General features: G+C 36.9%; 1 protein-coding gene across 1 annotated transcript in view; it reads left to right on the plus strand.

Annotated features, from left to right (window-relative positions):
• Positions 1-6361: 6361 nt before the first annotated feature.
• EYA2 (EYA transcriptional coactivator and phosphatase 2) overlaps positions 6362-24181 on the plus strand; it is a 65856-nt gene continuing 48036 nt past the window's right edge. Inside the window, exons 1-4 of the mRNA XM_032218385.1 lie at positions 6362-6479; positions 10831-10879; positions 12572-12714; positions 16360-16476. Coding sequence (XP_032074276.1) covers positions 6371-6479; positions 10831-10879; positions 12572-12714; positions 16360-16476 — 418 coding nt within the window. The 5' untranslated portion in view covers positions 6362-6370. The remainder of the gene's footprint in view (positions 6480-10830; positions 10880-12571; positions 12715-16359; positions 16477-24181) is intronic.

Raw genomic sequence — 24181 nt, forward strand, 5'->3', positions numbered from 1 at the left:
CATATTCACAATTTGCAATGCTGCTTTTAACATCTCTTTCTTTAGAGAGCCCATCTTGATCTACTTTTTATATTAACTTCTCCTGACCTGGGATCTTACTCATAATTACTCTGAATTTGGGGGGGGGGGGTTCAACTATGTTCTGTTTTACTTTTCTTAAGAACTCTAACATTATAAGGTCATTTCACCCAATATTTTTGCTGCAGTACTTTTTACTTTAGTCACTAAATCTTCTCTGTTTATTACTATTAGGTCAGAGGCAGATGATTCACTTGTATCTTTCACCAATTCTGGAGATAGCACAAAAAAATCTAGAATATTTCATTGTGATGCTGTCTATAGCGTTGTAAAGTTCATTCCTGCATAATCTACCATCCCTCACTGTTTTTAGCAGCACGTGTGCAAGTCCTCCCTTTTAGAAATGTGTATAATGTTACAACACATATAGAAAAGAGACAGAGATTGTGTCATGATATTATGATGTTACTTACATCACTCTGACTTCGCCTTAACCCTGAATAGATGCTTTTGGTTCATTCATTAGTATCTTTCAGCGGAGATCAATTTTTAACATACAGTTTGCATTCTTTCTGTTCTGTTTCTGTACCTTTTTAACAAGTTGTATCCTTCAGTATATAAACGCAAGATTGTGTTTGTGTGTGTGTTGTATTTGTGCTGATAAATAAATAAAGGGAGACTAGTATAGATCTATTTCATCAGCTAGCCATACCCAGTAAGGGTATGGCTAGCTGATGAGAGCTAAATAGCTTGAAATAGATCTATACTAGTCTCCCTTTATTTATTTATCAGCACAAATACAACACAAATGTAACAAAAGGCAACAGTAAAAATATTGGGTTTCTGTCTGGATGGTCTCTTGTGACGAGCCGATGGACAGAGAATGGAAGTAGTGAACTTCCTCCCATATTTGGGCATACCGGGGGTTGTAAAAGAAATCTAATAGATACCTTTCACCCTGGCTTCGCTGATAACAGATAAGAGCCTGTGGCCTAATGGCTAAGATGTCTGCCTAGTATGTAATATAGCCCAGGTTCAAATCTCAGTAAGGGTATGGCTAGCTGATGAGAGCTAAATAGCTTGAAATAGATCTATACTAGTCTCCCTTTATTTATTTATCAGCACAAATACAACACAAATGTAACAAAAGGCAACAGTAAAAATATTGGGTTTCTGCCTGGATGGTCTCTTGTGACGAGCCGATGGACAGAGAATGGAAGTAGTGAACTTCCTCCCATATTTGGTCATACCGGGGGTTGTAACTCTAAATATATATATGTATGTATCAGGCATGAAATCCTCTTAACTTTGCTACCAGTTTGGAACCAGGAGTATGCTCATATGCAGAGCGTCCGTTCTGAGGTCTGGGCAGGTGGGAAGAGCCTCCCGCCAGCACCGCTACCAGTTCGAACCAGGGCAAACTGGCAAAATATTCTCTCTAGTATGTATGTACGTTTGTGTGTGAGTGTGTGTGTGTGTGTGTATTATATATACATTACTTTTCTTGGTAAATAACTTAGGCCAACCTTTAATAATGATACCACAATATATTTACTAATCTCACAAAGTTTTATAGTATTTAAAGAAATAATGTTTGGGAAAACACAAAGTTAGGGGCTTTGGAGTTTAATTTCCAGTTCCATTGTTGACTCTGTGTGACCTGGGAACAGGGTGTTTCTAGGCAGTCTTCTAGAGCCAAAGGCTAATTATTTTGTACTTGCATATAAATTATGTAGCTTAATGAATCTAAATGAAACTAGATAGCAGAGTGCATTTGAATTCAATTAACTACAAACATAATTGTTCGCAATGGGATATACTCATATCTACCACGTTACATTTTATGTAACTGTTCATTGTCAATTTTCACAGCAACTTAAATCATGAAGGTTCATATTTTGAGTCACTTTACTCCATCCAAGTGTTTACCATTATTGTGTTAGGTTCTGCTAATGCAGCTTTCTCTATTCTGGTGCCTCGCATATATGTTGGACATCTGTACCCATAATTCCCAGCAAGGTTGGGGAAAATTGTAATACCAAATCTATCAGTTTTAAATTAGAATCTGATTTCAGGGCACTTATAGACAATTGTGCTCTCAACACACATGACAGCATGCCTGATTAAGTACCAATCAAAAAACATAATTGGAGGTAGACTCTGGGGGCATTTTAATACTCCTTTCTTGAATTACATTGCTACTTAGTGACTTTAATTACATTATATGCCTGTGGATTTAGTGGATGCAGATAGAACTGTAATCCATTTGGAGTTTTGTACAATTATAGGCTGCAAGTGATGAATGCATTGAAGATTATTTTTATGTAGGATAAGTTGTTGATTATGTTAAATTCTTCTTTGAAAACATGGAAGCATGGCTGTTACCAGTAGTGGGATTCAATTTTTTTTACTACCGGTTCTGTGGGCATGGCTTGGTGGGCGTGACATGGGGAAGGATACAGTAAAATCTCTATCTCCCCCGCCCCTCCAGGGAAAGGTTACTGCAAAATCCCTGTTTCTTCCGGATCAGCTGGGATTCGGGAGGCAGAGAATAGATGGTGCGATGCCAGTCAGAGGCGGTATTTACCGGTTCTCCAAACTACTCAAATTTTCCGCTACTGGTTCTCCAGAACTGGTTAGAACCTGCTGAATACCACCTCTGGCTGTTACCTTCAATATCTATATTGCTGAACATAAGCCGGAGCTTTTGTGAAGGGGAAGGGCAGCAGAGTGAGGAAGGGTGGTAAGGAAGGGTGGGATTAACAGCCCCTTTCCATCCTGCAATCCAAAATTCAGTTCTCCCCTTTTCTTGTAAAGAGACCAGTCATAAGCATGAGATGCAAGAACAGACATAGAAGTTGACTTTGTTTTGCACTAAATGAAACTGTCTTAATGGCGGACTTTCATAAGTGCCGACATAATTAACATTATCACAGCTTAGGGAGTTGCCATTTACGAAGCCAGACCATCGATCCTTCTAGTTCAATATTAACTATGCTGGCAGAGTCTCTCCAAGACTGGTTTCCTGACTATGTCTATTGATGCAGGAATATTAAACCTACTTTTGTGGCAAAAGGGTACACTGTGTCCATTACAGCTCAAGCCATATGCTACAGGGAAAACAACAACTTATACTTCTCCTGTTCCATATGTTAGAAAGGCTTCCTTCTATAGGTTAGGTGAGCCACTCTCATATTCTGTATCCCTTAAGTCAGTGACTTTAACCTCAGTCACTTTCTCTCCTCCTCATCATTCCCTATGGTCATTGCCATGCCACCTGTTACCTTTCGACTGTTGAATGCTGTATCTTTATCTCAGAGCCTAGGTAGTCATCTGCAGCTTAGGTAGCTGAACAAAGGCCCAGAAGGGTAAATCAAAAGGTGAGCTGGTTCAGGCCCTACTCGGAACCTTCCATATGCTTTTAATCCATTAGCAGCAGTAGGAACCTTTTGAAGTTTCTCTCCTCCCCTTCCCACTTCCCAGCTGTCAGCTCCCAAGTTCTGCTCCCTTGCACTGCTGGGGAGTACTCTTCTAAAAGCACAGTCATGCTTTTGCCTTAATGTTGCAGCCCCAGGGGATCTAGAGTGACGACAGGTCTAACAAATGGTGCAATCTGCTCTGTACAGCTGTAAAACAGAACATTAGATGGGATGGGATACGGCCGGCGGGGGGGGGGGGGGGATACATATTTTCCTCTACTGCTCGAATTGGGTGTATCTGTATGACTGCAGTGAAGATTTGTGAAAGCAACAATGCAAAAATAAAGAGATCCCCTAAAAATGCATTAATTTTGCGATGGGCAGAATTGCTGCAGGAGTCTGTTAATAAATAGATAGTTCCTTTATCTGAAGTTACTCATGTAGCTTGTGTTGAACTTTTTAAAAACCTCTTAGAAAATGCAGAGTGATGTTTTTCATTGTGGTTGAGTAGGTAGTTTTAATAGAATATGCCGTATATATTTTTTGAGATTTGAGAGTCTGGAGAGAATAACATTCTCAGACTAACGGCAATGTATATAGCTCTCCTTTCTTTTCATCATAAATTTATCTCGGCAGTATAAAGAGAATAAAACTGGATAAGTAGGAAATGATTAATTGGTCTCTCATACTAGAAGAGGCCAATGCAATTTCAATGGGAAGTATAATACTGCAAGATGAGAGGGAAAACCATCACATTTGTCCCCATCACATGATATGACCAATGTCTTGCTCTCTGTCTGCTATGCCATATTGGTCCTTTATTCTGCAGAGATAGACCTAAGTGGGATGCAGCTAACACTTTAATTACTTTAGCAGTATGCTGTCGTCTGTAGAGATTTTTTTCTGTATAATTTGGTCTTTGCATGAGTGACTTCCTTAATGTTCAATTATGTGGATGGTAAAAGGGAGGAATGCATACTGATTTTCTACAACTGTATAAGCATCTTCAGTGCTCAAACCTGAGCTGATTTTTTCCCCAAATGACTTTGTAGGAAACACATTGTTCTCAGTAATTCCTTTGTTTCTTACTTAACTGCAGAGATGTTAATCAGATTTCTGAGAAACTATCAGTCCTTTAAAACAGGGGTGTCAAACTTGCGTCATCATGTTGTCATCATGTGATGTATCGTAACTTTTTCCCCATTTGATAAAACAGGTGTGGGCATACCCAGCACATGACACATCCGACCCACTGACCGCGAGTTTGACAGCCCTGCTTTAGAACTATCAGAGTTTTAAAAACTTGAATAATCAGCAAAACCTGAGATATTTGAAAAACTCAAGCAGTAAATATCAATATGTATTTTTTAAGATCTGAGAGCCAGTTTGGTCTAGTGATTAAAGCATCAGACAAGAAAATTGGAGGTATGAGTTCTAGTTCCACCTTAGGCACAAAGCCACCTGAATGACCTTGAGCCAGCCACTTTCGCTTGGTCCTAGGAAAGAGGCAATGGCAAGCCACTTCTGAAAAAAACCCTTGCTAAGAAAACTGCAGGGAGTTGTTCAGGCAGTCTCCGAGAATCAGACACAATTCAATGGAAGAAAAAAAAAAGATCTTTAAAATCTGCTTGTCCTCCTTGTAAGAAAATTATGAATGTTATGATGAGGCATAATTTGTTAAGATGCGCGGGGGGGGGGGGTGTTGATGGATTGAATTTAAAGACCCCTTCTCTTTCTCTAATACTGACTGCAATTTGAGTAGCTTAGATAGTAACTAGGTAACAATAGATGAATAGACTAATTCAGTAATTAAAATGACTGTATCAAATTGTAGATTCAAAAGGGTAAAAAGCTTGACTACTGGTGATTACATGGCCATGGCTTCCTTGTACCTTTCTCGGTAAAATTATAAAAGGTTTCCAATGTTACCACCTGGGAGATTTTGTAACTTTCCATTTATTGGTGTCTCCTTCAAGGAAGTTCAACGACTTCTGTACCTGCTTTGGCTATTTTCAGATCAGCCAGGAATACTATTGGTTTTATTAAATATTTCAGCAGAGTCTCCAAATTTTCAAAATGTAATTACTTACAGTGTTAGCTAGCATGGGAATTTGTCCAGATCAATCTCTGAAAATGCTGCATGTTGTGTATTTGCTCATTTTTGGAGAAAAATATAATGAAAGCCAACCAAGTAACATTAGAAATGGTGTCTAATTGGCTTGACATTGGATATCCTGATCACAGAAAGATTTTTTTTTAAAGGGAGAGTGTAGTACAGTATTTCTCAACCTTGGGAACTTTAAGGTGAGTGGACTTCAACTCCCAGAATCCCACAGGGAGTACTCAAGTCCACCCATCCTAAAGTTGCCAAGGTTGAGAAACACTGCTCTATTTGTCTAAACCCAATTCTACAAAAAATGAAGCCTGCTTAAATCATATTCATTTCAGTAATCAATTGACTGAGCATGGATTTTTCCCATTTAATGGTGTCCTCTGTTTAAATCCTCCGTAAGAGCAATGCGGTTAAGAGCTTTCCTGTTTAAAACCATGTGGTGACTTCTCTAGATAAAATCATATGCATTGGAAAATAATGGTAATACCTTGGTCCTTGTGGCATTTAAGCAATACATAAATGTAATCATCTGATGGCAAAATCCAGGATGTACAGGAAAATATTTAATCAAATATAGTTGTAATCTCCAAGGAAAGTCAAGTGCTTGATTTTTAATTCAGCATTTTCCCTTTGACGAAAACTTTTTTTCCCCGTGAATGTTGTTTATGTAGAATTTATATGAAGGCTGGGTTTAAGTAATCAGCTTTAATATTTGTATTCCTAGGGAAAAAAGTGGAGTCATTATGAAGTGTGCATAATTAATGAATAAATTATCTGGGTTTCTCCCCCTCCCCCTTTGCTTTCCTCCAGGTATAAGGAAATGCTAGATCTAGTGACACCACCCAGCTTGACTGTAAATAAAGAATATCCTGACATTCTGAAGCTTAACCTTTCTAACACTTATGCTACGGTTCCAGATGACATAGAAGGTAAGTTGACAATTCTGCTTCAATTTCAGATGCCTAACTGTGAGTCCGTACATAGAGTTGTAAAAGGCAAAATGAAGAAGCATGTGGCCTAGGTTTGTATCAATCTTTTTCTTTGAGATGGAGAAAAAAACCAGATTTACCATTTTGGATACGTGGATTTTTCCTAGTTATAGTTCTTTTCTGGATGAAGAACATGTACAGAAAATGCTCTACTTTTTGACTGCGTGGAAGATCTTCATTATTCTAAGTCCAGCTCCTATCCACCCCAAAAGTATTTCAACTTTTCTAATTTATAGACCATTGGGTAAGAAACTCTAGATAAAGCAGAGATATAGCTGGTCAGAATTGATAGTACTAGGTTGAGATCAAAGAGGAGTTAAAATATGGCTTTTGTTTGCTTGTTGGTTTTAGGATAATTAAAGGACAAAGTAGAAAATGTCTGAGGAAAGATTTTTATTTAAATGTAAAAATAATGAGATTTAATATGCCTGCTATATGTAATTGAAAGCCTCTTGTAGTATTACTTTGCATTTCTAATGTCAACATTAGCTCAAAGGATATTTGAGTTAATATCTGACGTTAGAAAAGAAGCAGATTTTAGGAATGCATTTATTGTTTGTTTCTCTGATTTTGGCCTTGGGCTTTGTATGCTCCAGCAATCTCTAAAAAGAATGGTACTTTAATTTCCAGTTTCCCTGCTTTAAATATTGTCCTATTTTTTTTTATTTGGGGAAGCTTCAGAGGATGCCTTAAACATTATTCCAAGTTTCTCCAGTTTCAGTTCTCTTGCTGAAAGTTTCTGCATTTAGCGTATGAGTATACATAATCAACTTTGACTGTTATACGTTTGCAGGTAAATACAGTTCATTTGTTTCAGTATATGCCATGCATGTGAATATTCTAAAATATTGAATGTGTTTGGATTTCAGTTCTTCCATTCATTCATAGAAACCCGTTAGGAAGTGAAATCTTATACAATATCACTGTTTTTGGTTGTGCATAATTTAGAGGAGATATGGACAGAGGAAAGGATGGTACATTGGTCTTTTGAATCCTTCCTGCCTGTTGCTGGAAGATATGCTGATGCTGCACTTACGAATGTGGCTTTTTGAAAGATCAGGAATCCAAAGCTGACAATGTTATAATTACTTTTCATTCTCTTTCTTTCACACTCACAGACACACACATACACACACACAATCTTCCTTCCAAACTGCAGTCTGAAGTTTCATGCTTGGCAGGTATTAAGACGCATTCTTTTGGCATTTGAGGTTAGGCAATGGAAATTTATCTGCCTTACTTACCCCAGTTCCCATTTTCTCTCTTCACTTGGACAGTATGTAAAAATAATGGGGATAGGAAAAGAGGATGGAATGTTAAATCTGTTTTTTAAATTATTGGCAAACGATGTGGCTGGACTAGTTTTTGCTAGTACAGTTCTAGCTATTGTTTGCTGGAATTAAAAGTCCAGCTATCTGCCTATTGAAAGGGAGATGACAGAAGCCCCTCACTTATTAAGTAGAATGATTAACTCTTGGCATGAAGATAAGTCTAATCCTGCAACTATAATATAGTTGACAGAAACCCTGGATCACAATTTTTCTTGTAGGTTTGAAAATATGAATAATTTTGAGCAGACATTGTCTTGTAAATTGCTGTCATGACTTCTACAGTAATGTGTCCTGTCCTTTCCCCAAAAAGAAAGTCCAAAGCTATTTTACCTGATGAGACTACAATTGTACCCTTATTCAATTTCCATAATTGTGCACCACTCAGCCATTGATTGGAAATCCTGGATTATAGATAGATGTACTTTTAATACTGGCAACATGGCATGGATTGCTGCTTTGCATGAGTAAATCTCACTGGATCAAATGGGAAGTAAATATTTCCAGATGAACTAGTCATCTGGCTTCCACACTGATTTTTCAATCTATTTCAATCCCTTGGACTTGTAAGTGCAATAGAAATTTGAATTACCTTTTTATGGCATCAAAGGGAAAGGTGGCTTAGAGAAAAAATATTTGTACCATCAGTGAGATAATATTATTGAAATGAAAAAGCAGTAAGCTAAACTTTCATAATTAGCACCTATTACATGTGGCTTAAAAAAATTAGTAGGTTTAAAATAATATTTGGAAATCTGAATTCCAAAGAACTTTTCACTTATTTTTTATTTTGTTTTCTTTTTTAAAAAAAGGAAACATCAATATGTTCAAAATTAGCTAGTGAGAGAATACAAGCTTTAATCCCAGTTCTTATAAATCAGGTATTTATTGGCAGAGAGGGGAAGGTAATTTAGAACAAAAAGAAACCATAAAAAATAGTTGGTTGAAACTGTGGCCCCTGGATTGAAGGAAAGAGATAATTAAAACAGAGATCCAGAAACAAATATTAAATGATGGAATAATTAAAAGGAAAATATCTGGAGAGGGTAGAAAACAGTCCAGGTTAATGAGATTCTTTATATCAACATTAAATATGTTGAAATGCTAATTTACTAAGCACATTCTTATTAATTTAATATTCACAAAACAATGGGAGCTTGTAAATGGAGGGCTACTGTAAATGGAATATCCATTATCAGTTAATTTGTTAATTAGCATTTTGAAGAAAGTAAACAGTCCAATTTAAAAATCCAATTAAGAACAGAACTATACTGTGGGGAAGTTACAAGTTGCCTAGGAATCCAATTCTCTTTATGTTTTGCTTTTGTTTGCTGCTTTGGCAAAACAATCACTAGTTTATTTCAACCATCCTCTGCCTTCAAAAGAAAGCTAGCAAGACATGAGAAAATTGAAGCAAACTCAGAGTGATGTAATAATCTGAGAGATAATTATTTTTACATTGCAAAACGTACAATTGGTCAACAAGGGATTTTTCAAGAATGAATATCCACAATCAGACTGGCAAATGGAAATTATACATTCTGCTTTGCCAGTGAAAATAGTCTTGAGATTTAGATTGAGTTGACCTTGCAAAAAAGAAAAGAAAAAAGAAAAGCAGGAATCATCACCATCATCTTTAATCAAAAGCAGAATTTTTTGTATTTTTTTTAGATACAGATTTACAGTTACTTGAATTATTTGCCAAGAAAAATTTTGAGAGAGAAGTGAGATGGCTGAGAATATTAAACCCTTACCTCCAACGATTTAAAAGCTTAAATAGTTGTCTTATTGTTTTGTGCCATTTTAGAAATTGTTAGCAACACATTTTCAAACATGGCTTCACTTATGATGACTGGAGACTTTGTTTTGTTTGGGAAACACAAGAGAGGAGAAGAGAAGCAGTTTTTTTTTTTTAATGTTTGGGATTATTCTGAGAGTGGTTGAAAACTAGGAGCCCTATTTGGTCACAGTGTGTTTAACTATTGTGAATACGTATTGAAGCTGTTCCTAGGAACTTATAGCTTTCTGAGAGACCCATCTTGCCTTATGACAAAACCATAACTCATATATACAGATTACAGAATGATGACAACAATCCTATCCTATCCTATCCTATCTGTGCCTGAGCTGGAAATTAAATCATTCCAACTAGATTTTGGTGATTATTTTGGCTGCTGCCAATGTAAGAAAAGAGCCATTGTATGTAGTACTACAAGAGTGACATCTTCTATGGTACCCAGAAAATGAATGTAGATTTACGCATGACAAATCTTCTTTATGTATGGTGTGTAAGGACTTGATACTGTCTTGACCATATGTTGGTACAATACATGAGTGCTTTGTCTATGGTGGCCATAAGGTCTCTTCAAATTAGAAATGAAAAATGAATTCAAACTACCTAATTTTTGAAATAAAACTGAAAACAAATGATTAAACGTCTATTGTCCATTTTATCTTGCAACAATATATCCAAATTGTTTTCTAAAAGGTAAGGTAGAAATGCCAAAAAAAGATATTGAATAATTTCTTAAGAATTGTTCAGTGTATTTGCTGATGGTTCTGAATTTTGTCTTGCTAGACTCTTGTAGGCGGTAGATGGATACTTTCAAGCCTTTGTGAAATAAGTAAATTCCAATGGTTTGAGAATTCTTTGACAACACTGATGACTTTGTTTCTTCATTTTACTAAATGACTTATCTAAGTGACTTCAATGTTTGCATTAATATGTCCCCTTCAAAGAACAGCACATTTATCCATTGTCTCTCTTTTAAATACTGATACTTTCTTTAGCTGGGTCCAGATATATTATATTAATATAACCCATAACCTTGAGAACAATTATGGATGTGATTATTATTCTTGTACTGTAATTATTCAAAGATCTTGGCAAGCAATGAACAGATTATTATTTCATTGACATTAATACAGTTGATGGCATTAACTCTGCAAATTTTGTTTTACAGGCAACCGGAAATCTGCACCTCAACATTCTTTTCATCTTTACACTACCAAGTAAGATAACTATATTGAATTATTGCTGTCAGAATAAAACATTTGTTTTTAGGGATTGTCAGCCAATTATAGAAATATTCCATTGTGATATGAAGTACATTTTCTTAACACATTTCTTCTGATTTCTCTTATATTAATGCTGAATAGAAATTATAAAGTGATGCTAATCAGTATGAGCATAGATAGGTACGCATGTACACACACACACACACACACAGATATATTCTGAAAGCAAATTATTATTTTGGTAATGTCCACACATCACAGCAAATATTATCACACAAGAAGCATTTTGCCTTCAGTGACAGGCGGTCTTCCTTTATCTGCTGATTGTTCAATATGCTGGGCTAAAAATCCCCAGAATTTTTAATCTCATTATAGTTTGATTATATATGCTGGAAATTAGGGGGGAATTGCAGTCTGGCATATGTAATAGACATCAAGTTGTAGAAGAGTACATAAGTCCAAAATATGATGTCACCTACCATGGGTTTAAACCAATTCAGATTATTTAGCAAACCTATTCTATTATTGAATTAAATGTACCCAAATTTCATTTCAAGATTTCATAGATTAGTCACGCAGATGTTGTTGCTCCTGATCATTTTTATGAGAGGGGTTGATTCAAACTTTCTTAAAAGAGGCAGTAGTATTATTATTTGGACATCTACATTTACAGGCCTAAATCAGTGTTAAGCTTTGAGCATTTAGTGAACTGACCAAATCTATGCTCTTTGAAAGAAACTGATTTTTCTGAATCCATTTTGGACAAGGATCGGAGCTAGTTGTGGCAGAGTTGACTGCTCTGTGAGAGAAGTAAAGGAATGTTATCTTGCTGATTTTCTTTCACCTCTCAGTAGCTTTGGTATAATTGAAGCAGCTGTCTTTTTTGGATAGGTCATGACACAATTGCTTTGTAGGAGTTCTATTCTGTAATTGGATGTTTTTAGAAGGCAATTCCATGTGCTTTGACTTTAGTGTATATAAATTTCATCTTCTGTTTAAAATCGATCAGGAATTGCTGCATGAAATCATTAAGAGTATGAAGGGCGTTACCATCAGGATCCTTATGCATTTTTTCCTTTTATTTACAGCTTTTTGTGTCGTAGTTTTTTAGAGAATTCTATCCATTCGTGGTAATGACTATTAGACCGAAGCACTGTCAGACAAAACCAAAATATTGCTAATAACTTGGTGGTAACCCTATAACCATCACTATTATATGGCCTTTATGGCACAAAGTGCCTTTTGGACAGATTTGATTGATATTCCAATCACAATACTTTCTTGAATTGGAAATCTGAATTACTTCAATGGATTATAATAGGGCTGCTTCTGAGTTTGGCCCAAAACTACAGTGCAAAATATGGATCTGACAATTTCAGGATTGTAATAGAATTACTGGTATAATACCAAACATAAAATGTTTATCCAGAGGAAAGGTGACCATGAATTTAAAATAACACCCTTTCCCAAAAAGAAAATTAGATTAAAGGGGGGAAAAACCCTCTTAGCTCTCCATTGCTATTTTTTACAGAGAACATGTGCTTCCATTTTGCAGATAAATTATTTGAGAGAGAGGAAAAAAAATATTTTTCCTTTCCAATAAAAGCCTCAATTATTCATGTCATCTCATAGTCATTGCCGAAAGTGATCAACTGATGTAAATATTTTTCTTTCTTTCTTGATTAGACATTATCCCCATATAGTAACAGTTCCATCCTTTGCAACAATGGCTACATATGGGCAGACTCAGTACAGTGCAGGCATCCAACAAACTGCTGCTTATACTGCGTATCCACCCCCTGGACAACCGTATGGAATTCCTTCCTATTGTAAGTAGTGCACTGGTTAATAAGAAAAACTCGGCTTTCTTAATTGTTTGCATTTCAATTTGATTTACAATTATCTGGATAGATCAGGGGTGGATTCCTGCCAGTTCTAACCTCTTCTATAGAAGAGGTTCCACAAATCTACAGTGCCGTTTAGAACTGGTTGCAGCTCCCCCCGCCCATCCGCACATCATCAAGATGAAGAGCAAGAGGAGTAATTCTGGGAGTTGAAGTCCACAAGTCTTAAAGCTGTCAAGTTTGAACACCCCTGGGGTTTTTTTTTCTAAAGGGTTAGGGGTGCAAGGGTCTTGTAACTTGACAGCTTTAAGACTTGCGCGTGTCAATGCCAGAGTTTCTGAGCCAACGTTTTGGTTGCTAAGCAAGAGTGTTGTTAAGTGAGTTTTACCACATTTTACAAGTTGGCCATGCCCACCCAATCACATGGCTGGCCAGCCACTCCCACAAAGCAGGCCACACTTACAGAAGAGGTTCTAAAAAATGTTGAAACACACCATTGGGATAGATATAGTTGAACTGCATCAAGTCTGTAAATCTAACTGTATCGATGTCTCCTAAATTGGAAAACCAAAACATTACTGCAGTATGCAACTGAGAAGGCTATCTCAGAAGAGTATCTAAACGGTTTAATTCAGGATTTTTCATACAATGTTGTTTCATACAATAATTAAACAATCAATTATTAATAATAATAATTATACAATAATTAAAACTGGTAATAAAACAAAATTGATTGATTGATATTCTAAGCAGCTCCAAATTACCCTGTTTAGCCATGATCTTTTTTTCATTAAGCAGTCATGAAGTAAGTAATATTTTCAAGTTGGAAAGATCTTTTTATTTATTAGTTTTTCTAAGAACTTCTGGTTCACGGCATACAAACTTCTTGAGAACGTAAAGAGCACGATATGTGTCTTAAATTAAAATAACTGGCCCAAAGGTTGGACTGTGCAAATAAACATACTGATCCATTTAATTTTCTAGGTACAGTATATACAAGTAACTCTGCATATGTTATTGTTCTGCACCAACCTAAAGTGATTGTAGGCTTATACCCACTGAATGAATCACATAGCATAAGTCAGCATGTTCATATTATCGACTGTTCCAAGACCTAGACCATAACAAGTTTCCTGATACTGAATCTAAATTTAAATTGCCAGCCCACTTCAGTTTCAGTTTATTTTGGCATGACAGGCTTTGTGGTAAATTCTAGGTAGCAATCTCAGATTCCAGAAATTCAAACTGGGTTACTACATGTTCTAACCCATTGCATTGCTTCTTAATTAATAATATTAGACATACATTTAGGTTTTTTTTTTAGTCGTCCTTTAAAGATTTTGTAATTTTTACAGCAGTTGCCTCTTAATCAGTTCTTCAACATTCTAGGTCAGTATTCATATATACGTAGTTTAAAAGAATAGAAATAAGGAGCTGGTATTACAATTCAACAGTGCTAAGAGAAAGTTAATTATTAAATGTATATTATGACCCATGAGACATTGTATTCTTTTTATAATCAAGCATGAAATAAAATGTAATACTTGGCCATGAGAGAGGTTCAAACATAGAATATTTTGTAATCTGCCGAGGCTTTTTTATGCAAGCAGAGTTGACAGATTTAATCCCTGAAATTCTCTACTCTCATCTCATGGAGCTTACGTATGAGTAGACATATACTCTATAGCAGGGATCTCCAACCTTGGCAACTTTAACACTTGTGGACTTCAACTCTGTTGAAGTTGCTAAGGTTGGAGACCTCCGCTCTATAGGAACTCTTCATGATTCATCATATATCCTGGATTATGATCTTTGAAACTTAATAAATTGACACGGACTTTTAAAACATTCATACATTTAAAAATTTAAATGTGTTCCTGATCTACTAAATAAGTAAGAGAATTTCAAACCAGTTCATAAACATCTCTCTATAGTAGAATGACAGGCCTTATGATTCTAATTTTAATCCTGGTGGCTTGAGAATTTTTTTTCCAGGAATCATTTATATACTATGTATGTAAAGTTATATTAGCTGGATAAAAGCCAAGAAAAACACTGAACAGTTGTTATTAACAGCAGGTGAAGACTAGTCCTTTGGTGACTAACTGGTGTCTTTGGTCCATTATTTTTCAAACATTTATTTATTCATTTATTTATTTATTTCCACCATCCCGAAAGGACTTATGCTGGTTCACAAAGATCTGTGGTTAGGGGGCATCTGTCAAGTCTGCACAGTTCTTACACATCCTATAGATGACCTATTTGCATCTTCTGAACAATAACTTCTCCTCTTTTCCCCCCTCCTTCTTCATTACACCCACCATGCAATTCTGTACATTCTGAAAAATCCCACCTGGCAGACAACCAAGAACAATGGAGTACTATTGTTTTTTTGGCTCAAAAGTAAAACTATCCCAAGTTCCTAGACAAAACGGAAAACTATGTGGAAATTAATTTGGTGCCAAGTTATTTCTTTATCTGAAACAGGCTTCCAGAAAGCATCTGTCACTGAGGATTAATTGTGGCCAAGCCTATAATGTGTTGAGCGTTCTGCATGCAAGTTGCCGATTGCAATCAGAATATAAATGTCAGGGAAACAAAAAAAAAAATTCTCCTACCGTAGACACACAAAAGTCCAATTCAGATACCCACAATGATGGAGTCGGCAATAGTAACTTATAATCACTCATGGTTGCCCAAACAAATTGGCTTGTTTTTGGCATGGGAAGTTTGTTTATTTAAAAGATTTCTATAGCTGCCAATCTTATGGCAACTCACAAACAATAATTAAGCAGTAAAAACAGTAAAAAGTATAAAAGCCAACGAAAAACTTCCTGGAGCCCAAATGCAACATATCCAGAACGATACATAGAGCTTCCCTGGGCTCCAGACTCATACTATCTAAAGGAAAAGCCAGGCCTTCACAGCTTTTTGGAAGACTACGAGGATAGGGTACCAGATCTGGAGGGTGTTCCAGAGGGCAAAGTCATGTACCATGAAAGTGTGCTATCTAAGCCCTGCTAGGTGGCAACATTTAAGGGGTTAGGATGCAGAAAATGCCCAGACCTAGTACAACAGATATTCTCACGAGGAGATGACTTTGCAAATATCAAGGTTGTGTGCCATTGTTATCCTGTGAGGAAATTTGCTCTCATTTTTTAAAATGGCTGCAAGAGGTAACCATAAATCAGTGTTATTGGGCAGACACACAGCTTGCAGTGGGATCTCTTCTATTTTAAAGGTAAAATGTGATTCATATGGTGTTCTGTATACTCTGCGAACTCCCCCAGCAAATAATGCCGAGTACACGTGAAATGCTGTACAAAAACATCTAATTCTCTTAAAAGACCATTAATAGAACCTTCATTATTCTCTAAGATATGAATAAGAGTTGGGATTCAAATTGCCCCCCCTGCTTTTGAACAATTACAGTTTCCCTTCCCTTTCCTATCCAGGAAATACTATGTCATATTGCCCTTTATTTTGGAGATTGTTCCATCTTCTGCTGGATGAATTGTGGGGTACAGTAGGGACAAACACTGCTACAAATAATCTTAGCGCCTCAAATATGTGTGCATGCTTCATATCAGCTTTCCAGTAATATATATTCCTTCTTTTTTGTCTCCTAAGCCATCAAAACAGAAGATAGCCTGAGCCATTCACCTGGTCAGAGTGGGTTTCTTAGCTATGGATCCAGCTTCAGCACAGCAACATCAGGCCAGACACCTTATGCTTACCAAATGCATGGTTAGTATGCAAAATCTGTTTCAGCCAAGAACACTTACAGAAAGGGTCGATATGTCTACTTTAGCATTCTGCTTTGTTCCATTGGAACAATTTTCTCAAACAGCACTCAGAATGACAGTGCTGCACAGAACCACCTACTCGGTACTGCAAGAGTAATAAACAGCGCTCACCAATCTTCAATTAAACATTATTTGTTTAAAAAAGGAAAAGATCTAAATTTCGCAAAATGGGTACAATGTTTTAAAATCATTATGTTTTTTTCTATGAAGACCCAAATGATTTTAGTTATTTCATCTCTCTCTCACACACACATACACCCTCTCTCTCTCCCACCCTCTCTCTCTCTCTCACACACACACACACAAGAACACATACAAATATGCTATTTTGCATGACTAGACAGATATATAGTCATATCACGTTGTTTCCTGAACAAACTGCTGCCTCTATTACATTATTTCCCATATTTCTTTGCTTAAAATTTTTAGAATACCGATTGCACTTATGTCATTATATTTAAATCTCTGTTTGTACATAATTATTTGTTCATTGATATTAAATATGTCTGCACTCTAAATATATATCAGCATACTGCCTATAGATCCAACTTATGGGATGCAGTTAGCAGTATGTTGGGTTAAAAGTAGTCTCTGCGTAGAGAACCTAGCTTATAAGGAATAGCATGAACAGTTTTGAGGTGGAACTGGACTGTGATTGTGCTTGTGGCATATTCACCAAGATGTATCAGAAGTGACCATTACCTAACCTTACAGTTAGAAATAAAGAAAATGAATTGATGAAAGAAAAATATGTCATGTGCCTGATTTAAGTTGTACCAGAATTGAATTAAGTGATCTGATCCTGTGGCATTGGATCAATAAATATATCCCAATAAATTTAATTATGAGTAAAAGGGCTAAAGTGTGTATCAGCAAAATATGAATTGGCGCCTTCTATATTAGAATGGGTGCTTATGAAACTCGGAATCCATAAATTGGCAATATAATAGTCTCCAATGAATGATGATAATAGAAGACCAGGAGGTGAGTTTTGGGAGAAATTATGCAATGAATGAAATCCAGGTTGGGGGGACGGTATTCTAACTGGTGACTTGAAGTTGATGGTTGAGATGAGATGAGTGAATATGGAAAAACAATGCATGAGGATGATGACTGATAGCTGTTTAGAAATATGTAGTAAAACGTGGTTTCAGCAAATATCCATACATATACATACTAAAGCAATGAATATACATTTAAGATAGTTTTGATTGTATAGGAAGAAATACTGACAGAATTAGTGAAGAATGCAAGGGCAATGGGAGTTTCTAAACGTGGAATGGGCTATTGTTTTGGGCATTGTCAGGGTTTTGAGAAAAACGACATGGGAATAAAAAAGAAAAGAGAAGCAATAAAAGAAACAAACATGAAAGTAGAATGACTGCAGTAAAAGACATTATTCTTACACAATAATTGTGCTGCATTCTCAACAACCCACTTTAAATCTTGGATGTCATGAGCTTTCACTTTCTGAATTTCTCAACTGTGCACATGAATCTGTTTTCACAATTTTTTAAATTCTAGTCTCCAGTATAAATCCCAGTATAAGTAGACTCTCGTTTACTCAAAGATTTTCAGTAGTTGCTCTATGGGGCTCTGCTTTACATGCTGCTAATCCTGGTTTGATTAGTGGATCCAGACCGACTGATCAATTGTGTGAACCCTGAACATTGGTGAATTCAGTATTCAAAGTAATGCACTGGGTGAACTGAGTCACTGAATGTTACTTCACTGATGGTATTGTGTGTAGGGTGAGCATATACATTCACAAAGCAGTTTTAAGGGTGGAATACTACCCAGAGACGCAAATTCTTTTCCATCAAAAATAAATTAATCTCAGCTGTTTAAAAGAAGAAAGAGTCCACCCAACCATGGTTTTTTTAAATGTCTTTTAAAAAGCTCTTTATCTCTGGACATTATTTACTTTTCCAAAGTGCTGATGAAAGCTCTTCATGGGATGCTCAGAACATTTCCTTCCTTCTTTTGAGGAATGTGCTTTTAGAGCTTTCCCACACTGCATACACCTGGGAGGGCAGGCTACCCTTCTTGTTTCCCTCCCCTCTATTCCCCAACTTTCACAAGCCTCTTAAAGGAAAACAAGCACTCCCCCCTCCCCCCCCACCATGCATCTTGTAAGACCTCATTGCCTTACGTTAATGGTCTTGTTGGCTATACAGCAGAGTGCCTTGATCTGACAAACCAGAACAGCTGCATATGCAGTCCAGCCCCTCTCCCTCTGCCTTTCAAATCCAATTGAGGTGTTCCTTACACTTGACCCTGCAACCAAAGAAAGAGATGGATTCCCTTGGATCCTTTGACATTCCTCATAATGAGTAACCTGGTTTCATTGCATTGGCTGCCTGAACATGTTTCTACTGGCATTTTTTAAATGCTGGAGTTTTGCCAGAAAGGGCCACTCAAATTAATAGGGACGTAGAACATAGAGGATCCCCATTAACAGAATCTAAGTGTCAGGCCTGCAGTTACATTCCTTTTAGGATCTTTGGCCTGCTACACACACTATTATTTTTCTATGCTGTTTCATTAGTGTAGTAATTGGGAGGGGGAATAGTAAGGAGTAGAATTGTAGAATGTGTTCTCATTCCTTTCTAGAAGCCCAAGGTCATTCTTTGTCTCTGCACCTCTGCACCTGACCGGAACTAGATGGGTGGAAATGCCAGCGTGGCAGAGGAAGATTGGACCATGTGATGAACTTGTGGGTGTGGGGGCAAGATATTGAACTTTAAACTGGGTGGTAACCCAGGAAGCTTTCAGATTCAGGATTGCTACAGATGTGCCAACATGTCTCTCTTATGAAATTGGAAGTTTAAGGATAGTTCTGCCTTGGACTCTGATTTATTTATGGATGATATTTGGAACGCTGACACTAAGGTTCTTTAACCTAGAAGGAAATTTGTTGTTGTTAGTTAAGAAGTCATGTCCGACCCATCGCAACCCCATGGACAACATTCCTCCAGGCCTTCCTGTCCTCTACCATCCTCTGGAGTTCATTTAAGTTCACGCCGACTGCTTCAGTGACTCCATCCAGCCACTTCATTCTCTGTTGTCCCTTTCTTCTTTTGCCCTCAATCTTTCCCAGCATTAGGCTTTTCTCCACTGAGTCCTTCCTTCTCATTAGATGGCCAAAGTATTTGAGTTCCATCTTCAGGATCTGGCCTTCTAAAGAGCAGTCAGGGTTGATCTCCTCTAGGACTGACCGGTTTGACATTCTTGCAGTCCAAGGGACTCGCAGGAGTCTTTTCCAACACCATAGTTCAAAAGCCTTAATTCTTTGGCACTCAGCCTTTCTTATGATCCAAGTTTCACAGTCATACATTGCAACTGGGAAAACCATAGCCTTGACTATACACACTTTTGCTGGCAGAGTGATGTCTCTGCTTTTTAGTAGGCTGCTGGATTTGCCATAGCTTTCCTCCCTAGGAGCAAGCGTCTTTTAATTTCTTGGCAACTTGCAAAGAAGGAAGTTAGTGTGATGGAAGTACATAAAATTGTGCATGGAGAAACAGTTTTGGCCTTGTGGTTTATCAGACTCCTTAAATTCTTGCAGCATAATGAATTAAATATTTACAGTGATTGATACTGGAGCTGAGAAGTGGTTAGTCCTTTGTCTTGAGCAAGGTAAAATTGACTGTCTTTTTACTATACACTACTTTAAGTTGTAGCTAAGAAATTGTCACATAAAAGGACAACAGCTACTGGTGCTTTTCTATAAGATTTCATAGGATAGAATAGCATGTGGCAGTTTTCATACTAATACATATGCATTTTCATACTAATGCCTATGGAACAGTTGCATAAGCAGGAAATCATCTTTGGATTTAGTTTCACTCCTCTCAGAGAAAGTTTCATAGCGTATGATTAAAAACTACCTTCCTATGAATCAGAATGTATCAGTCCTATACTTTGATTTGAGCATTTTTTAAAAAATACATGGCATAACTGGCACAATGTCTTCTGCAAGAGCTATTTGTGCATTTTATAGTTTTTCACAGAATTGCATGGGCAATGGGCATGGGTGAAATGCTACCGGTTCGGACTGGTTCGCCTGAACCGGTAGTAAATAATGCTACCTGTTCAGGCAAACTGGTACTTCCAACAATCAGCTGTGATGCACGATTTATATTAGCTAGAATCATTGGATTTCCTGCTTTCTAGCTAATCTAATGGATCCCCCCCGCCCCCTTCGCTGTTCTACTTACCTAGAAAGCTTCAAAATGTTCCTTTTTTTAGTGCTGTGCTGGTGTGCCTCAGGCGCGCTTGGTAGCAGACTCCGGTAGCAGACTTTGGAGGATTTCACCGGTGTTAGAGGGGTCTACTTTCTTTTTTCCTAAACATATTTTAATAACTCCTGGGGGCAAAAGAATTCTATTAAAACCAGATCTCGCCCTTTCCACACATGAGGAGGCAGTTAGCAGTGTATGTTGCAGAATATGCCAGCCTGTTATGTAACTGTGATACTATTTAGTGATAAACCAATACAGTATCAGAAATATCAGTATCACTACTTTTCTGTGCTCATTGCATGCCCTAAGCAAGCAAATCTCAAAGGATTTAACTAATGCTGGCATGAAAATCTCTTTCGTTTACTAATCTCAGTGGATAGATACCTTCAGTGTGGTAATATCAGTTGCTATGAAACTTGTGTAAGAAAATGGATTTACATTTTTGTTTTCCTTAAATGTTCTAGTTAGCTGCTAGTCAGTCGCAGTGTGAATAGAATACTGGATTAGAAGATCCTTAGATCCTTTAGACATCTGTTTATTACTTTTAATAAGATATTACAGGCTCTTCTATCTCAACATGCTTGCCATTTCTTCATCCTTCCAAAGGACTTTCTAATCTGGACAATTTCAGATGTGATGTGCTCAGTATTGCCATTCCTGAGAATTCTGGGACTTTTTATTCATTCATTTGATGATGTACATGGCACCCGTCTCATTGTGAGCAACATCACAAAAACAAAAGTATTAAAAGATTAAAATGTTTAAAACATTAAAATTAATCCCTAGGAATCAAATACAGATGATGTAGAGGTGGTGTCTTCTCAGTCTACTAACCCACCTTCAGCATGGAACACCCCCATCAGGATCCCAAGACAATTGGCAGAACCAAGTTTTGACTCCAAAGGAATGAATTGAATCTCATCTCTAGGGACACAAAGCTGTGGCAGATGAAGCCTTTTCCTAGAGTCTGCCAAGCACGATTCCTTGGCCAATGGAATCTGCGGCATGCCCCTTCCGCCCGAGTGAGTTGGGTGGGCCAATCCCATTGAAGTTGCAGTTGTAATCCACACGTATAGAAGTTGTCATGGTTGGGAAATACTGCTACATTGTAGGATCATTGTTTACACTCCTATCCATCTCAGGTTGCTGATAATGGGCAGGGAATACTGAAGTATTCCTGCTAGTTAGTCAATGGGAGATGGCAAAAATAATCGCATTGTTTTCTTGGTCCTTAAGAGTAACAAAAATGTTCTCACTCTATGCAGAAAGGGTAAAATGAAATTGCTTGTCTCTCCTGTAACCTCAACCCCCTCCCCCAATGTTATGTATATTTGGCAGTTTATAAAACATCTCAACTGTTAATATAATGAGAAAGGATTTATGTTCCTCCATCATATAAATCCCATTAAAAGCTGTGATGATAGCACAACACTAACTTTTTTCAGTCAGTGATTTTTCTCAGCAACTGCAGCTCTGACGATTGCAGTGTAGATTGACTGTGTGTTGTGTTGGGTGGGGAAAGGAAAGTAATTCAAAGGCTGGGAAGCAGTTCAGGAATTAAATGCAGAGAGCAAATCAAGCCTTTGTATATTTTTTTCTCCTTCAGAATGCAGAAACTGAATGACTAGAAGGATTAAGATTAGATTATCTGATAAGGTTGATTATAAAATTTATTAGAGATTTCCAAGTTCAAATAAGGAGAGGGGGAGGAATCAAGAATTCTCCCAAGCTCTTTTGCAAGTTGAATTGCTCTACAAGTTGCACATGATCCAGAAGATAATCTGCTCAGTTTCCTGAGATAAACGAGGTTGTAAGAATGTGTCATAGGTGTGGCATTGATGCTGAGTCATCTGGAGGGGCCCAAGGTAAGAGTATACTGGCCGGATGCCATTGTTCCTAAGTATCTAGATCAGGCAATATGTTGTGGAAGGCAGATCTATTGGGGGGGGGGGACTTGGAAAAGATGAAAATCAAAGAAGATAAGTCAAGTTTTTACTTCCAAGAAATAAGAGAACTGAAGACAGTTCCACTGAGAATAGAGCAGACAACAATAACGGAATGAAGAGCTGGTGAATTGAGTAGCTGATCAGGATTCCTGTCCAAATAAAGAGAGGACTTGGGGTCGCTCACAAGTGTTCCAGAAGTCACTACTCATAACAGGTTTAGCACTGGGAGACAAGGAGGACTGTCTTGGCCCAAACTGTGGTAAGAACTTTTATACACACGTTTGAAATACTTACCGGTACTTTACTAATCACTTTTGAAAACTCCTTGTTAACTGTTTTTTTTTGCTATTAAAAACCTCTGGAATGGCAAGTTTTATAGCACCGGGTAAGTTTCATTCAACCCTTAGCCAAAGAAACTTTATAGATAAGTTTAAGGGTTTTTTTTTAAAAAAAAAAATCTGAAATAAGCAGGAAGAAATGGTTAAAATTTTGATTTTAGAAAGTTTCAAAACATATCAAGAGTCTAGATGGATTTGAATAAGGTTATGAAATTAATTATAAGGATCCTTGCCATGAAAAAGTGCTGTCATTTTAAATTCTTTTTTAAACAAAACATGAGAAGATGGGACTTCTTGTGATAAAAAGAATTCAAGTGCTAGGACATTATTAAAAGGAATAAAAAATTAAGACTATTAGCAGTAAAAGGAGGAATATAATGTTGGCTTATATGATCATGTTTAAAATAGATATGTTGTTATCTCTGATGATAACCCTTATTGGATTTTTACTGATACAGTGGAACGTCCGGTCACAACCATAATCCGTTCCTTTAGTCGCAACCCGATTTGATTGTGACCGGAAGCAAGACTGACTAGGTATGCACATACAAAAAAAAATGGCGCAGAATGGGAAATCACTGTGGCAGGAAAAATCACCATGGCTGTGTTTGATACCCATCCGAATATTTGTTTGCAACCAGATGCAAAAAAATTGCTAAATTTTTGGTTGGCACCCGATTTTGTCATGGTCAGAAGTCTTCGTGACGCAAGGTTCTACTGTATCAGGATTGAAATGAAAATGGTTTAAGGATTTGATTAAAGATAAGAGATTGGATTTATGGGAAGAAGACATTTATTCTATTAGATACTAAAGGAGATAAATTACTAAAATTGTTTATTTTTGTGATGAAGAGAAAAGTAATTTCTTTATATATTTCTGTTCTTTTGCTCTACGATATTATTTTCTATTTCTTTTCTCTTTCTTATTTTTTGCACTTATTTTTGTTACTGTTATTCTTTTATTTTTCTTAGTTTGCATTAGTTTTTATCTTTTTAATTGTAATGTTTAAGAAAATTGCTATTAAAATTATTATTATCAGTTGATTTCTGTAACCACAAGAATGCAAAAACAAACCCACATTGATGAGATTCTGTGGCTTGTGGAATACATATTGCAT

Source organism: Thamnophis elegans, chromosome 5 (assembly GCF_009769535.1).
Source record: "Thamnophis elegans isolate rThaEle1 chromosome 5, rThaEle1.pri, whole genome shotgun sequence".
NCBI lineage: Eukaryota > Metazoa > Chordata > Lepidosauria > Squamata > Colubridae > Thamnophis > Thamnophis elegans.